Source organism: Athene noctua, chromosome 6 (genome assembly GCF_965140245.1).
Source record: "Athene noctua chromosome 6, bAthNoc1.hap1.1, whole genome shotgun sequence".
In the NCBI taxonomy this organism is placed as follows: Eukaryota; Metazoa; Chordata; class Aves; order Strigiformes; family Strigidae; genus Athene; species Athene noctua.
Genome location: NC_134042.1, coordinates 34,826,928 through 34,844,039, shown reverse-complemented (window position 1 = coordinate 34,844,039; position 17,112 = coordinate 34,826,928). Strand labels below are relative to the sequence as shown.

Sequence of the window (17,112 nt, the reverse complement as noted above, 5' to 3'; positions counted from 1 at the left end):
CGGACTCTCTCAGGCAGTGGTGTGTCTGTGGGTCCCAAACGAAGTAGTGTTTTTGAATATTTTAGGGAAATCTGTCAAACATATGTTCAGATGTTGGCAGCAGCGGCAAAAGCAGAGACTCGACAGCTTCTGTTTGTTATTGCAATTGTTAGATCCTATCTCTGTCTATGGAGATCCAACAGCCGCTCAACCAGAAGCCGTTTAACTTTCAGATCACTCGGTAACGTGTGACAGGAAAAAAATAAAGGAAAAACAAACCCCAAACAGTCCTTTCGCAAGAGGCCCGCTCCAGCTGTGCTCACGAAGCGGAGACGCCCCGAAACACGGTTCCCGATGCAAGGCAGGGAGGTGGGGGCGGCAGCAGCTCCCCGCCGGCTCCTCTGCGACTGGACCCGGGGCCGCGCGTCCGCCCCCGCGCACACGTGGGGCCGCCGGCGCACCCCGCTCCGCCGCGGCCGCCGCGCTGTCCGCCACCCCCAGCCCCGGCAGCACCCGGGGCGGCCCGAGCCGCCGCGCAGAGCGCGGGAAGAGCCGCCGCCGGGCGCAGCAGGCAGCGGGGGCGCCCGGCGCTGCCCTCCGCGCCGCCTCCCTCCCGCTTCCTGGGCCCGCGGTAACGGCGCGGCCGGGGCTCCACGCGCGTCCCGCCCGCGCGGATCCGAGCGCGATCCCGGCAGGGCGCTGCGTGGGGGCGGCGCTGGGCGCGGTGCCGGGCGGTGGGGCCGCACGGGGCCCGGCGGCGCGTACCCGCCCGTGGGCGCGGAGCGCGCCCCCAGCCCGCTGCCCTCTCGGGGCCGCTGGCCCTTTAAATGCTGGCGGGCGGCCCGTGCCGCCACTGGCTGGGAGACCCCGCGCCTCCAGTGAGAGGTGAAACCAAGATGGCGGCCGCGCAGTGACTGAGGCGGAGACGGAGCCGGTGGGAACCGGGTTGGACGGGCCGCGCCGCGCTGTACCGCACCGCATCGCGCCGTCGCCCTCTCCGCCGGGCAGAGCGCCTCTCTGCCGGCTGGGCTGCTGAGTGCCTGGAGCGTAGCCACGCCGCAGGGCGCGCTGAGAAGTCGGGACTGAGTCGCCGCAGCACCGGGAGGAGGAGGAGGAGGAGGAGGAGGAGGAGGAGGAGGAAGAAGAATATGGCGGCGGAGTCGGGTTGGGAGTGAAGCCGCCGCCTGCGACCGGAGCCCATGGGGGAGACGGGGCGCTGAGCCCGCCTGCCCGCTTCATCCCGCCCCGGGACACGCAGTGCCCGCAGGCCCCGGCCAGCCCCGGCGGGAAGGAGGGCGGCTCCTCGGAGCCCCGCGCTGACGGACGGCGAGCGAGGGGCTTCGGGCCTGGGCAGCTGCTGCACAATAGAGCCGAGCTCCAGGCCGGGGCGAGCGGCCCCTCTCCCGCCTGCCTCCTCCCGCCTGCTTCACCCCGGCCTCGCCAGCCTCCCGCCTGCTTCCCGCGCCAGGGCCCCGGCCTCCAGGGTCGCCTGCTCTTGTCACCCCGGGCCGGCTGCCCACTGCCGCCCGTGCCATCTGCTGTCCACCGCTGCTTCCACCCCCGCGGATCCGCTTCTCCTCCAGGATCCCTTCTTCACCGCCTCTCCTGCCTGCCCTTCGCCCTGCAAAGAGTCTCTCGCCTCTCTGCGGCTCTCCCCTGCGTAATCTTACTCGGCTTTTGTGCAGCGCCTGACTGTTCCTGGAGCAGCTCCCCTTTCACATCTTCGCCTCCTTTCTTGTTCCCCCTCTTCTCCGGCGCCCCCCGATCCTCCTTTGCCCTCGATAATGAGGATCCCGTTAGAGCACTGAAGAGAAGTAAGAAGAGCTTGGTTGGCGTGCCCGTTTGGGGTTGCTACTTTCTTTCCCGCTCCCCTCCTTTGAGGGGGGCCTAGCCCCCGGTCAGCCTCCTGCTCCTCCAGCAACTGCAAGCCAGAGTGGTGGCTGTGGTGTGGCAGGCGGCAGGATGACTGACACCCGGCGGAGGGTGAAGGTTTACACGCTAAATGAGGACCGCCAGTGGGATGATCGAGGCACAGGGCATGTGTCCTCTTGCTACGTGGAGAGGCTCAAGGGCATGTCCCTGCTAGTCAGGGCAGAGAGTGATGGTAAGTGTGTATGTCTGAAGGTACAATCCTTCCTCATCCTACCTAGAAAAGGAACTGGGCTTAGCTTTGTGTCTGTTGCCTTAATGTTTTGTTGTGTAATTCACATAAGATTTTAAGAAGCAAGTAGGCACTAACCATAGTTTATTTGTGTTGGGCCAAGTGAAAGAAATGGAAGATAGTCATCAAGTGCAAGCATAGCAGCCACTTGATTCGTAGTGAATACGGTGTTGTGTACAAAATATGTTCAGGGCTTGTGGTCAATCTTTTGTGGGTTTGGATATCTAGTGATCTGTTGCTAGATGTCCTGTATACTCCAGTTTCAAAACTGATCATTTGGATATATCCTTCCTTAGATGTTTCTGGAAGTGATCCCGTCGTTAAAGGAATTGTTCAAAACTTACATCAGGTATTTTAGTATAAACTTTGAAAAGGTCATTGGATGGACAACACCCTTTTTTTCTTTGGTAGCAAGAATTATGCAAGACATTCTGAAAGCTATCAACAGTTACCAAGGTACAGTTGTTAAGAGTAGTAAAGACAGTGGACAGAACAGCATTTTCAGAGATGCTTTTTTTATGGAATGGTAGTTCTCAGTCCTTCAGCAGTTCTAGATCTTATTGTAAATAAATTTAAAACGATGCATTATCAACTTCTTCGCATTTTCTGACAACAGATGACAGTAGTATAGGATGAGTAGTAGTATTATCTACCCCTGTGGCTACGTGTTTGGGCTAGTCTTGATTATTGGTTAAGTAAGTTCATGACTGGTATGATCAGAGTAGATTTTAAAATGTATACTTTGCAGTATCTAGCATGTGCCATTTTGCTAGTAAAGTCTGTTAGTGTATGACTTATTTCATTAGATATATAGCTACTGTATCTAGTGGCTTGTAGATCTAGTTGTAGCTTGTGACTGTCAAAAGACCTTGTATTTTTCTGTAGTTGGCTTTTTCATTGTAGGAATTGGGATGAAAAGCAACTTCATAATCATTAATTCTTACTGCCTGAGAAAGTTCTGAACTGCAATAATCTCTCCAACAAATATCATAAACTGATATGGAAGAATCAAATTTGCATCTGAGCAGGATTTTGGTAATTGAGCTTGATAAGCATTAATCTCAGGGTTTTGTAGTTTCTTGATTATACTTTTAAAAAGTTAAACTGATACATGATTTTATTTATTTTACACTGAAGAAGATGCATTTACAGTTTGGCCAACTTCCCAGTGTAAGAGGGAGGGAGGTAAAAAGGAGGTTATCACTAACTTTTTAGGCTAATCTTTACAGTATATTTTGTTGTAGATACAGTCCTTGCTGTCTACATGTCTGAGGTGCTCATGTTTAAAAGCTGTCATGTCTTTGCTATGCTAAACGATTTCCTGATTATTTTTTTTTATTCTTAGAAAAGAAAGCGAAAGAACGGCAGTTCATAACCTGCTTGTGAAGAAATAGCCCATTCAAACTAAAATCCCTTTATTGATTTTCAGTGGGATATGTGTGCTTGCTTAAGACTGATTAGAACCTGAATTGGACCGTTGTTCATTTACAACAAATAAGCTGGCAACATCTGGAAGAAGGAAAATACAATTTGGTGTAAATGATCCCCAAACAAAGATGAAGTCATTACTTTGTGTTGCGTAGTTAAAATACTCTAATTAAAACAGAACTAGCTCAAATTTACTAATTGCACCTAATATACAGAGGTATATTTAATAGGATACACACATTAGATGTCTTTCGAACAGCATACATGTACTTGAAGAGTATTGAATAATATACAGCGCTTAAGTTCTTAATTTAGTAGGTAGTATCAGTCCTGCGTAAATGTGCACTCTATTAATAGGCTAGTTTTTCTAACTTGCTTGTGTAAACGCCTCATAAAATTTTATTTATATTTTGTTTACTCCCAGTGTCAATTGTTTGTCAGCTAATTTTAAGGCAAATGTAGTAATTTTTACATGTGAGAAAATGGCTTGGAAAAAGGTAATGCTAGACTTATGTTTTAGGTATTATGCAATTTGTGTGCTCCCTTGTGTGCTTTTTTAACTAAATGAAGTAGTTAACTGATTTTTTTTTTTCCTAGTTATCAAAAACATACAGATACTAGAAACCTGACCTATACACCGTTTGCCTCCATGTTTCCATTGCGTTCATGTATTGTTTGTCAGCTCCTTCTCTTTCCACAATGAAACTTCTTCCTTCCTCCTTTTCTAAACCAGCTTTTCCTAGTGTTTGAGCTGAGATTCATCCTGTGCACGCTGGCATGTTCTTACTGACTTACTCCAGGAAGCTGAGTGAAAACGTCGGGATCTGCCTGAAGGGCTCCGTTTCCTGAGTGGGGGAGGCCGTGGGGGATGTTAGCAGTAGTTCCTGCTGTGCATGGGAAATTCCCACTCCTGTTAAAGGGCCAGTTCCGCTGTGCACAGAGCAACAGCAGAGTACCAGAGGTTCATTTGGCTGATCATGTGGGCTAGCACATAGTTCAGTCTTTAGATTGTGCAGCTGTGACTTGGTGTAGCTCCCTAGCTGATTTACAAGTGCTTGAGATTTTATGGCAGGGTCAGGGTGCTCAGATAAGGGAGCTACAATCGGTATGCCAAGTTCAAGGTAATTTATCGTCTGAGGTGAATAAGAGTGCAATATTTTTATCTGTAAGAATGGGTTTTTTTCTTGGGTTGGTGGGTTGTTTTTTTTAACACCATCTCAAAAGAAAATAATTTAGAGCAGATGAGTGATTTGTGTTGCTATCGAGATGTCTAATGCTCCCAGGGACTGAAGTTTTTTAAAGAGTCCTTGCAGACAATTTGGACTCATCTATTACAGTACAGAAGTACCATAAACTGCTTTCAGATCAGATATAATATGCTTTGAAACAGGCAATTGTATTTCCTTTTTTTTTTTTACACTTCAACAATGTTTAACGTTTTTACTTAAAACCCTGTAAAGTATCTCTGTGTGATTCCTAGTTGCAGTGTATTCTGCTTGAATTGCAGTAGAGTAATAGTGAAGTCTTACAAATGATCACGTTCCATATGAGTTTCTGTGTGTAATAGAAGCCTTTGATTTCTTACCTGTTTCTCATATCATACTTTAGGCTGCTGTGGCCTGCCTTATTCTTAAAATGTCTATGTGCTTCTAGATCTTTACTGCATGGTTTCAGATTGCTTTTTTTGTTCTGAGCCCACATGACCGAAATGACCTCTAAAATTAACTTTCCTATTCAACTAACTTGGGTTAATTTGAAGGCTTAAGCTTTTAATTAAAGCTTACTAGTCCTGTAACTAAACTTTTTGACAAGCCGAAGTGAACTCTCCCATTGGAGGCCCTATTTGCCAGCTTTCTTTTAGGATCTAATCACTTTTATTCAGAAGTTGTAGTTTGCCACTTCTGAATTCTGTGTTGACTTGCTACAGGATAGGCATCCACATCCTCACTGTTTCTTTACACTAAGTATCAGTAACCCCATAATACTGGCAGGAGGCTTAGCCAAAATTTGGCCTAGGTTTGCTTTACCTTGCTCAAACTCAAGGGGTGAATTTTATTTATTTTTAAGAAAGCAACACAAGGTTTTGGGGTTATGTACTTACCGTAGGTTAAAATGAAAAAAAAAAAAATGGGGGTAGATTTTTTGTTTGTTTCTTTCTTTCCTGCTGGTTCTCCCCTCTCCCTAACATTTGGGTTTCACCCTTCACAAATGTGTTAGACTGAGGAGTAGGCTCTTGTAATTGCAGAGCACATTTGTGGACCTCAATTTGAGCTGTTTCCTAAGTTTCTGTGGACTGGTTTCTGTGATTCAGTAGCAGCAGAACTGATTGCAGAACTTAAACCCTGTGTGTGCATCTTGCAAAATAACAGGTATTGAATTGAAATTTTCATTTAAACATAAACATGTTTATGCTGGTGAGGGGTAATGAGTGACACTGTACCTTTTCTGCCTTTGAGAAAGGATCCACATAACAGTTTGATGGGATAGGAACAGTATTCCATAGCAGGAGGTCTCCCTGTATGCATATATGTAAACAAGTGCAGATTTGTTGTTTAAGACTACTGGCTTGGGATATTTGATGTTCTGTAAATATTTTTGAAAGCAGCATTATATGTCTTTAGGTAATCTCTTCTGAGCAAGTCTTTTCCTATACATGCATTTCTTTCACATCACAGAACGGTGGTATTATACTAACAAAAAAAAAATGGGCTGTCTATATTGCATTACAGTGGCAAATAAAATTCTGCAGATCAGTGTTTTATTCTTTATAGGTAGTTTCAGATGTTACTTTCTGGCACCAGTGTTTTGCAGTTGCCTTTACAAATTTGTTCAGTTTAGAAAATAACTAGATCTGCATAATTTTGGGGTGTTTATTAAAACCATAGCTTCTATTAAGGTGAGTTTCCAGGTCTTACCTAACTTTGAATAAAGTCATTGGATCAATGACGATGAAATTTTGTTGGTATATTTTGTTTAAGTAGACTGGATAGTCTTAGCATATTCTGGGGTAGTGCCAAGAGAAAAATATCTACATAGAAAATAATTGCTTATGACAAATGCAAGAGTAAGCATCTTGAACAGTATCTAGGAACCAATATTGATAATTGACTTAATGGAGAATAACTTTATTTGCTGCATCTTAATTTTCTGTAACCTTTTTTTAAAGAATGTATTTATGTTACAGACATAGTACTGTTGCCTGTTTCCCTGAAGCCACTAATAGAGACCTAAGACTGCTTCGTACTGGGAGGGGATGAACTTAGTGTATGAAAATAAACTCATTGAACTAAGAGATCAGTCACTGATTTTTTTTTTTTTACATTTTTTTTTTTTTGAGCTGTTGAACCGGTTTTGGGGAACAAATTGCACACAGGGAGCATCACATTTTCCAGAAGCATGCATTTGGGGCAGTTACAGGTTATAGAGCAGTTTATGTTTTGGTATGTTTCTATCTCCAAATCATATTTTTCTGGTTATTGTCCAGAATGGCGAGGAATAAGTTGAATCATGTGGTAATGAGAAGCAAGTCAAGCCTTATAAGGCTTGACTTGTCTTTCCTGCAAGCATCAGGTTTAGTGGGGAAGAAATGCTCTTTTGTGGTAAGTCTAGTAAAGAGGTCATTCTCTTAAGTGTCTGCTTCTAGCTTAGAAAATGAAATTTCTTCATTCTGTTGTCTTCAAGATTATTGTTTTAAAATAGCATTTTGTCAAACATGGCATTCAAGTTACACATATTTGGCTAATTTCAGACTTCCCATGTCTGTAGAGCTGTTTTCTGTTTAAAATTAATTGCTTTTAATTCTTATAAGATTCTAAATCACACTTGCTGGTATTAAATACTTCTAGGCAGTAAAGACTTTCTAGTAGTTACCACCAAAAAATATTCTAAAACTTCACATAGTTGAAGCTGACGCTTTGAAACTGAAAGTAAGATTGAAGTGAAATACTGCACGTAACTGATGACCATAATGGAGAAGGGAATGCTGTTTAGGTGTTCACTAGGCAAATTGATAATTCAAAGCTCGAGACCATGGCCTAAGTACCACAGTATATTGGATTCACCACTAAAGCTCATCTTAGATGTTTTACTTCTCTGTCCTGCTCTGTAGTTTGTGAATTTTATTTTTTCTTTAGTTATGCTGTCACACTTAAGCTGCTTTGTTAACAGAGCTGATGAGGGTTAGAAGACTGGGAAAACCTGAAAAAAGAACAGGTAGTATATGTGGTTTTAGGGAAAGATTGCTTTTTCGTTATCTTGTTTTCCCTTGATGGCTGTTTAGTTCAGTTTTGTTATTGTATCTTAGTTTGTAAATAGCTCTTACTGCAAGAGACAGGGTGATAGCTTCTCAAGCCAACTTCATTAGTGAGGCTGCTTTCTTGTAGAACAGATGACTTAGAAGCAGCCATCACAGGTAAGTTAGTTAATTTAAAAAAAAGTCTGATTATTATGTACATAATAAGCTAATGAATATAAAAATCCATGGTAAAACTTATAAATTCATGGAGTAATAACCTTTTTTACCCCACCTGGAGTATTGCATCCAGCTCAAGTCCTCAGCACAGGAAAGACATGGACTTGCTAGGGTCACAAAAATGATCAGAGGGCTGGAACACCTCTCCTATGAGGACAGACTGAGAGAGTTGGGGATGTTCAGCCTGGAGAAGAGAAGGCCCTGGGGACACCTTATTAAGGCCTTTTAGTACTTAAAGGGGGCTTACAAGAAAGATGGAGACAAACTTTTTAGCAGAGCCTGTTTCAATAGGACAAGGATAGATTTAGACTAGATATAAGGAAGAAATTTTTTGCAATGGGGGTGGTTAAATGCTGGAACAGGTTGCCCAGAGAGGTTGTGGATCCCGCCTCCCTGGAAGTCTTCAAGGTCACGTTGGATGGGGCTCTGAGCAACCTGATCTAGTTGAAGATGTCCCTGCTCATTGCAGGGTGGTTGGACTAGATGACCTTTAAAGGTCCTTTCCAACCCAAACTATTCTTTGATCTTTGTTAGTCAGTATCTATTCTTTAGGAAAAGAGTGTGTGGGTTTTTTGTAAATGTAACCTATGAGATTGAGGGTAATGATACTTAGTAAACAAACATTGGTTTGGGATATTTTTTGTTGTGGATTTTATAATTGGTGTAAATTAGCAGAGAAAACTAGCAAGTCATTGTTGATTCTACTGTGAGATTTGGAAGTACAATTTTCAGTTCTGAGTATGTTTTTCAAATCCAAGTAATTTGTTTTCTTGTCTTCAGGTAGTCAAGCTCCCATATTTGAGGTGGTTGAAACATTTTGATTTTTCATTAGAACAGATTTTGTGAGGATATTTGGCACATATGCTAGCAATACAAGTATAAGACTGCCTTGGAACTGTAGCTGTGAAACTGGGAAGTTGAGACTTAGAGAAAGTTTGGACTTTTCTGAAAGAATAATTTCAAACAGGTAAATGAATGGAGAAGTGCCTCTTTAAAGGGATGCTTGTAGCCTTATGTGTTAATTACAGGACTGACTATGCAAGACTGACTATGCTAGTTAATTTATTGTTGGTACTTTGAGTATATTGAGTGAAGCTCTGCAGATAAGTAAATTCAGGTCATGGTTGTACAGAGTCCCTCATGCATTGGCATTTGTGCAGCTGAGCAGCAAGGTAGATGAGGGAAATGATTGGATCAAAAATAAAGGCATTTTAAGGGTTGTTTTCACCTTGATCAACCCACCAAACCACTTAAATGTGACCTGTATTAACACTAGCACTTACGCAGAAGGCAGGGCAAGAAAACACAGTCATGAGAATAGAATTGCTGTTCTACGTCTTAAATCAGTATAAGCTGCTGTGAAAACATTGTTCCTAAGTTTATCATGTCTGAAGTTCTATAATATTGGCAGTCATAATGGTTACTACTCTAAGCATTAGTTTCTAGATAGGCTTTCCACCAAACAACTTGTAAGAATGAGTACCACATGATTAGCAAATCTTATACAAAACTGTAGATGATCTATGGAATGCAGTTGTGATGCTTTCTGTGTCCTGATTTTTTACGGACTTTATCATCTCTAAGAAAATTTATGTGGAAAAGTCGTTACTAAGAATAAGAAAGGTTAAAAATCCAGACCTTCAAACACTCTTGAATGTTCTGTACTATGTGAACAGTATCTTTGAGGGGAAAAATTAAATATACAGGTGTAGAATAGGGGTGTAACAGACTTATTGTTGGGAGTAAAGGTATTAATACCTACCTGAGGAAAGAGTGATCAGAAAATTATATTGAGATTGAAATTTCAGTACATGTGAAAATAAGTGGAACTTTTTTTTTCTAGGCTCTCTTCTTTTGGAGTCCAAAATTAACCCGAACACTGCGTACCAGAAGCAACAGGTAAACATACTTTTTTCCTCACATTTGAAGGCAGGTTCTTTAACTTCAATAATGCAGTCTTTTTTTTTTTTTTTTTTTTTTTTTGCCTCCATTGCAAATTATGTTATATGTTCATGTACCAAAAATTGGAGGCAAAGTACTTCTTGACATTTTTTGCATTTCAGGATATGTGTTTTATTTCTGTGCATTTTTTGTGAAGTTATATAGATAACTTGAACTCTGTTTTACACCAAAACCAAAATGCTTTGGGAGAGACAGGCAAAGCATAGTTGTGAAAATCACAAAGTAGCTGAGGTTTCTAAGGATTATAGTATCTGGAACTTAATATCATCTGGCTTTTTTCTTATATTTCAGATACTACAACTTTCAATGTATTTCATTTAAGAGAAGACTAGAAGGCTTTAAAGCTATTTGCATGTTTACTGTTGTTTGGCTTTTACTTGGAAAATGGATATGGGTTACTACTGCTTCAAAGCATTCTGTATACATAAAAGCAGCTTCTCTAGTTTGCATCTTACTTCAATTATTTAAGCCATACATTGTGAGCCCCTAAAGAATGCTACTGAGATGGGTGAGAAGTGAACTGTAGGTTTTGTGCTTTGTTTGCTGTTCTTATCTCATGGATGCTGAGAATTACCCTTAGAGGTTAAGAAATGCTGAGCCAGATTATATTTTGTTGCCTGTCTGGTCAGCTCAGACTCGCTAAAATCCTGTCAAGTACAGTTAATGTATTAAAACACTCTTCAGCCTTCAGCTTTAATAGTTTGTTATAGGCATAGACATACTGTAGGTTTGCTCACAGGCAGTCCCAGTGCTTGTGCAGCTGCAGCAATTTGTAGGATTCTATGTTGAACTGAATGGGGAGAACCAATCTGGGTTAAAAGTGTCCTTGCTTGGAAAATTTAACCTGTGTCTGCCCCTTGATATAATTCATCATGCACCATATAAACAGTCAGCACTGAAAAACTGGTAAGGCTAATGTGGGGTGGAGAATCAATTGCAGGGAGTATGAAGAGACAAGGCCCAGCAAAAATGCTAAACAAACTCTTAGTTGAAATCCTGACTTGCTTGAGGTCATGGTTCTGTGATACAGTAACTCAAGCTTTAGGAATCCTAAAATGACACTGAATATCTCACAGCTCTATGGCATAAAGTGCTGATCTAGTGTAAACTTGCTTTGCTGGTTCAAATCTGTTTAAAGAGCATTGAGGGGTGAGCTTTGTATCAGTAGGCTTCATGCCAGATCAGACATGAACCCTACTTAAAGTAGGCATAAAATTGTAAGATTGGTACAAACCACCACACATGCCTGTCAGTGCAACAGCATTTCATATCTGTGCTCACTGCTACTCTGTGTCAGATGTGTATTGTCAATACTGCTGATTGTGAAAATGTGGTTAGACAAATAAAAATATTAAACGTGGATCTGGCCTGTTAGAACAGCACTGTATGTTTTCTGTGCTGGAGAAGGAAAAGGGCTGTTCTTAAAGCTTTCAAATGCTGTGTAGACAGAAATTTTGTATTTGCAGCTGGATTGTTCATATTATTTAAACAAAGCAGTCTCTAATATAGGTTGAATGTAAGGCTCCACTCTGAGCCATAGAAATACCACATCTTTCTTGGTGTGTCTATTAATCCTACTTTATAGCACATTACCTTTCAGGTGAGGCCTACTTATCCTTTCCCTTAGTGAAAGTTCAGAGTTTAAACCTGATTCTATATGAACTAAGCTTGGAGTTTAGCAGCTGGAAGGAAGAGTTTCTTCTTTCCAGCTCTGCTTATAGAACTATGAACTGCATAAACTCACTAAATCACAAGAAAATCAACTTGGCACTCCAAATCCCTCTTCAAAAACTGTTAACATCAGCAGAAGTTTCAAGTCACCTCACACAAGATCCACTTGTGGAACTGTGTGATAGAAGAGTGAGTGAGATCTTCCCTTTTTGGCTGCAGAATGCCACTTAGGTGGCCTCAGCTACTAGTGAAATTGCAGCCTGAGACAGAAGACTTATGTTTGAGTTTTCCTGCCGTTGTCAGTTGTACTTGCAATTTCAAGAAAAATCTCCTAGAAACCTAAGACTTAACTTCAAAGTAAATTTCCAGTGTTGCGGTCTTAAAAGCCTTTTATCTTAGTCTTGTTGTGAGGGTAAACCTCTGTTCCCTTTTAAAGGGGTACATAGTCATACATCAGAGCTGTTTTTTTTCTGTGGCATGCTTTAGCATGTGACTTGTGGGCAGTTTAGATACCTATGGAGTAGGTGGATGAGTTCTGACTTTTGTCTAGGCTGACATGAAGTTTGTAAGAAGAAACAATCTTTTATGGGACCAGCTACTGTAATTTATAGTTGGAAGGAAGGAGAAATGTGTGGTAGTTAAGCTCTTGGGGGCAACGCTATGCCAGTTGCTTCGGGTTCTTCAACAAGCCTATAGATACTTTTGTGATAAACAGGTAAGTTTTTCCACTGGTGGAAGAACATTTTACCTATGCTGCACTGTTAGTGCCAGTGAGAAACAGATTGTGTCAGGGATTGTTGATACCACAAATTACGCAATCTCAGCATGTACATGTGTATATTTTAATGATGACTGTCACAGCTTAAATCATTATTTGGCAAAATAATAGTGGGAAGACCTGAGTACAAGTCTGCATATATAGCCTCTGTTCTTTTAGCATGTAAAACATCCATGGAAACAACAAAACAAAACCAGACCAACAAAAAAAAAACAACAAAAGCCATACCTTGTGAACCTGAGTTTCAAGTAAACTTGGTCAAATTGTCTGCTTTAGATTTATTGGAGTTTAGGATTGAAAGCAATGACCACCCTTTATTGTGAATTAATCAGGTCTCTGTGTTCACATAAATGTTGATCCATTTGGTGGTAGATAGTGTCTGCTTTTCCCTTTGGAGAAGAAGAATACCTGGCAGATCTCGAGACGTGCTTGGGGACCCATTTTTCATATGTCAACACGGTCCTGAGGTACTGCAGTTTGCACAGTCTAGTCCCTGCTCTTCCCAGACTTACATGCCATCTAGAGGTTTGGAATAATTCCTTAAAGCATGAAACACATAGACAGTTTTCTAACTACCTTTTCACTAGTCAGATAAATTAGATTAGTCTTTATGTCACAATGAAGAGTCCTTTTCTGCTGAGTGTTCAAAAAGAAAGATGGGTCTATGTGTCTGATTCTGTAACATACAGTTGCTGCCAGTGGAAGTTTTTGGATGCTCTGAATCATGTACATCCTGGCAAACTCATTATTTCTACTAGATCTAGTAGAAAGGAATCTGTATGAGGAAAACAAGCTAGAAAGAAAACAACTTGAGAAACTAATGTCCAGTGGCTCAGAAAAGGGACTAATATTTCTTATGTTAAGGTACAGTTTATAAGCAGAAGATTTTTTTCTGAAAAAAGCAAAATGCACATCAGTACAGCCACTTAGCCTCCTGGCATGTATTCTTGTTTAGGGCTTTATGTTAACTTTTATTGGTACTCTTATTTTAAAACATTACAATAATGGTCCTAAAACTTTGGTGTGACATATACTGGATTTAATTATGGATAAGTAGTACAGTTTCAAAGCAAATTTTGCTTAGTAAGTGGAATTTAATTGTACTATGAGTTGCTGGACCACAGATAAATACCTAGTTTTCCTCTTCTGTAGTTTGTAGTAAAGATAGAAGATATTTTGATTTTAATGTCCTGGTGAAGTTGGTTTACATGCTTCAATCCATGCTCTGGTTTTTCGTGTTGATTTTAAAGGCATAAAAATGACACAATTCCAGAATGCTAGTGGTAGAGGTGCTGTTCTTAAACAAGTGATTCTTATTCAGAAAATGAATAGTTGCCCTAGTATTTTAGGACAACACACCTCTTCCTATGCAACCTTAAAGGAGAAATAAACTATATGTAGCGTTTATCTAGGGAGAAAGCTGATGTGGGTATGGACGGGGCTATATACTCTTAATATACTTTGGCACTGCTTTATCAGTTGAACAGTGAAGACTTACATCCCCAATTTCATTTTAGATTCATCCATGTACATCCTATAAGCCAGTGATGAAGTATGTATTGCATTCTTTTTTGACTGAAACAAGGAAGACTTGAGTTGCTTACAGCTTCCAGCTACAAAGTCTTGCCTCTGCACTAGAAACTTCAATGTCTTGTGTCCTCTGCTTTTGCAGTCCCTTTTTCAGTTCCTCACAAGAATACAAAGCTTAAAGTCACCCAGAGTACCATCTACTAGCTATGTAGCTTGAAGGTGACTATCCTTGAATGATGGCGAGCAGACTTACTAATAATAAAGCTAAGTTTTGAAAAGATCTAAAAAGACGCTGGCAGATGCTCAAAGATTATGAACTTCCTAACCTTGCTGTCAGGACAAGCAAGCCAACAGTGAAACTATTTTAATAAAATCTGTGCCTACTGTAGCTAAGACAGTAAGGAAGAGTGTGGTTTTGTGGGGTGAGGGGAGAAATGAGGGGAGTGACTACTCTTGCTTTTTTGGGGTGGATTGGTTCTCCATTTTAAACGATCACATGTTCCTTTATCTTCACACACGTTTTCCTGTTAAATCTAATTTTTCTCCTGTTTTATGGTGTGGTCACTAGGCCAGTGGGTTAAGGTTCTGTTACAGAACTAATAAACTGATTTTATTTCATGTGATTCATGGGAATGCAGCTATGAAATCGCTAACTGAAAAGTCTTGTGTGATAGTTGAGCTTTCATAGAAGGTAATAGAATATGTTCTGCCAAAAGACTGAGTATGCCTTTGATTAGTTATTCCAGTTTTGGGATAACTTGTTAGCACATCCAGATGTCCAGGTTCTAGGTGAACAAATGCAAAAAAACAAATACAGGATTGAAATGATACTACATTACTGGGGTGGGGTATATTTCTAGCTTGAAGATTCTGCTACGACCTACCATGATAACTATATATATTTAACTTAAAAAACCTGGGTAGTGTGGTAGTTTATTTCATAAGCAGAAAGCTGCTTATGAAACTACTTGCTAGCAAGATGCTGAAAGGTGGCTTGGGATGTCCAGGGAGGTGTCTGTAACTGTAAACAATGTAAGGGCTTAGATAAGGAAGACTAGCAATCAGGTGCTCCAAAACAGGGAGAAACAACCTTCCTGTGTTGACCTTCCATTGAGGACCAGGAAAGTGTCATAGGCCTAAATCGTTTGAGGACTAACAGGGAGAGATTAGTTTGCTTTTTAAGACAGAAAGCAAGAATTTATGAAAGACCTATCTAAATTGTGGGATCGCTACTTCTTGAGAGTAGCCTGAATCTTATAGGGCTGCCAAAAGAGTATTTTGGAGCTGCAGAGAAGACTACTATTCTCCCTGGATGTGAACACCAGTGAGAGAGCACTGTCAAACAGTAACAGTTTCTTGATTTTATCACATTAGGAAAGAAATCTTAAATAAATCTTCTAGCAGAATCAAATCCTGAGTACTAGTTTCTGTGAAATTCTTCATTATGAAATTCCAGGGCTTGCTTTGGAGACTGTATGACTGCTGTATGACACACCTGCTTATCAGCTTGCTAATAGTTAAATAAAACTGATTTAATGTCTAATAAAAGTGTGACTTCTGGTGAATGTTATGGTGAGAACTTGAGACTGATAGTGTATATTCAACAACTTTTCTATTAAGGAAAGTAAGCCTTTTGGAAATAATTTCAAAAACTAAAGAGAAATCCTATGGTACTTATTAAGCCCTGTCCATCTAAGTATAGTTGCCACTGCTTCCTGACTTAAACTATTGCAGTGGTATTTTTGAAGGTTAGCTTCTTAGGGATGAAGCCTCAAATAAAGCTGTAGCACACAATAATACTTCCTTGAAAACATCTAACTAAACCAGAACTTGCTCCATGCGGACTTGATGCAGCCAACAATGAAACAAGCAGCAGAGAAATCCCTGATTGTATGCTGAAGTTTTGCCTCAGGGTGTGATATTATAAGGATAAGAATGCAAGAAGTTAACCTCCATTGGTAGAAATTATAAATACCTTTTTATGGGAACGTTGAATACATAGTTATTCTAAAAAGAGGCATACTTAGAATTTTTGCTTAAAATTAATGAGCAGTCATAATGACCAATAATATGAAAGAAGACAAGTTTATATAAACAGTCCTATGAAGACAGCAATTTTGCATGGGCTAAGGTAGTGATGACACATCCAACTGGCACTATTGTCAAAATATTTTTTTGCAAATCAGCAAATGATTTTCAAACTCAGAATAAGATTAAATCTATGGAAGTAGTTTCCTGATTATCAACCTATTTAAAAAAGATCTTGCCAAGAATTAATGCATCTTGTAAAATGTGATGGGCTAGAATGCTTGGATTCTTGCAGAGCGCTTGGTATAAAAGCCTTCAGTGATAAAGCATATGTCCATGTTTGTGACTTAGTTCACACAATGTAGCTATGATTTAATGCTGCAGTTTCACAACTTAATTGTGTTTAACAAGCTAGGTAAGAACAATTTTGGATTTTTGTTTTAGTCATCCCATCCAGTTCCTTGTCTAGAGGCTAACGCTTTCTGTGTAATGAGAAAAAAAAAAAAGGTTTTTATCAAACTGAGCCAGAACTGCTTTTATGAATTGTGTAAGATTGAAGATTTTATGATCATAGAGGGGTAATATGCAAGACTCATGTCCTTACCTCTAATCAATAGCTACTATTACTATGCATATTTATTCACACTCCTGCTTTCTCTTGAAATGGAGGAGATGACTCTTAAGAAATTTCAGTTGCTTTTTGGAATTGCAAGAAGTAATGTTTGACATTTGGAAGCAACAGATAGTCTTATCCATAGCTGAGAGGTCCAGAGTAGTTAGTGGATTCAAATTACACTTGAGGGGATTTCAGATCAAACATATAGAAAGATACCTTTAAATAAAAGAAGCAGAAATGAAACTTTTATTTATGTTTTTTTATCTTTAACTACTTCTAGAATTTCCTTCAGTCACTTCTCCCTACCTGTGTAAGTCTTATACTGCTCTTCTTTTTGATAATTATAAATTTTGTAGGATTAAGAAAATGAAATGACCCTAATAACTGTCTGTGTTTTAACAGTCATTTTAAACTTTGACTAAACTGTGTATTATGCAACAGAGTGAAATGCTTTTCTCACTTTATTTCATGTTATTTTTTTAAAAGCC

General features: G+C 40.5%; 1 protein-coding gene across 1 annotated transcript in view; it reads left to right on the top strand.

Moving 5' to 3' along the window:
* Window positions 1-713: 713 nt before the first annotated feature.
* PPP4R3A (protein phosphatase 4 regulatory subunit 3A) overlaps window positions 714-17,112 on the top strand; it is a 48,875-nt gene continuing 32,476 nt past the window's right edge. Inside the window, exons 1-2 of the mRNA XM_074908552.1 lie at window positions 714-2,083; window positions 9,883-9,938. Coding sequence (XP_074764653.1) covers window positions 1,942-2,083; window positions 9,883-9,938 — 198 coding nt within the window. The 5' untranslated portion in view covers window positions 714-1,941. The remainder of the gene's footprint in view (window positions 2,084-9,882; window positions 9,939-17,112) is intronic.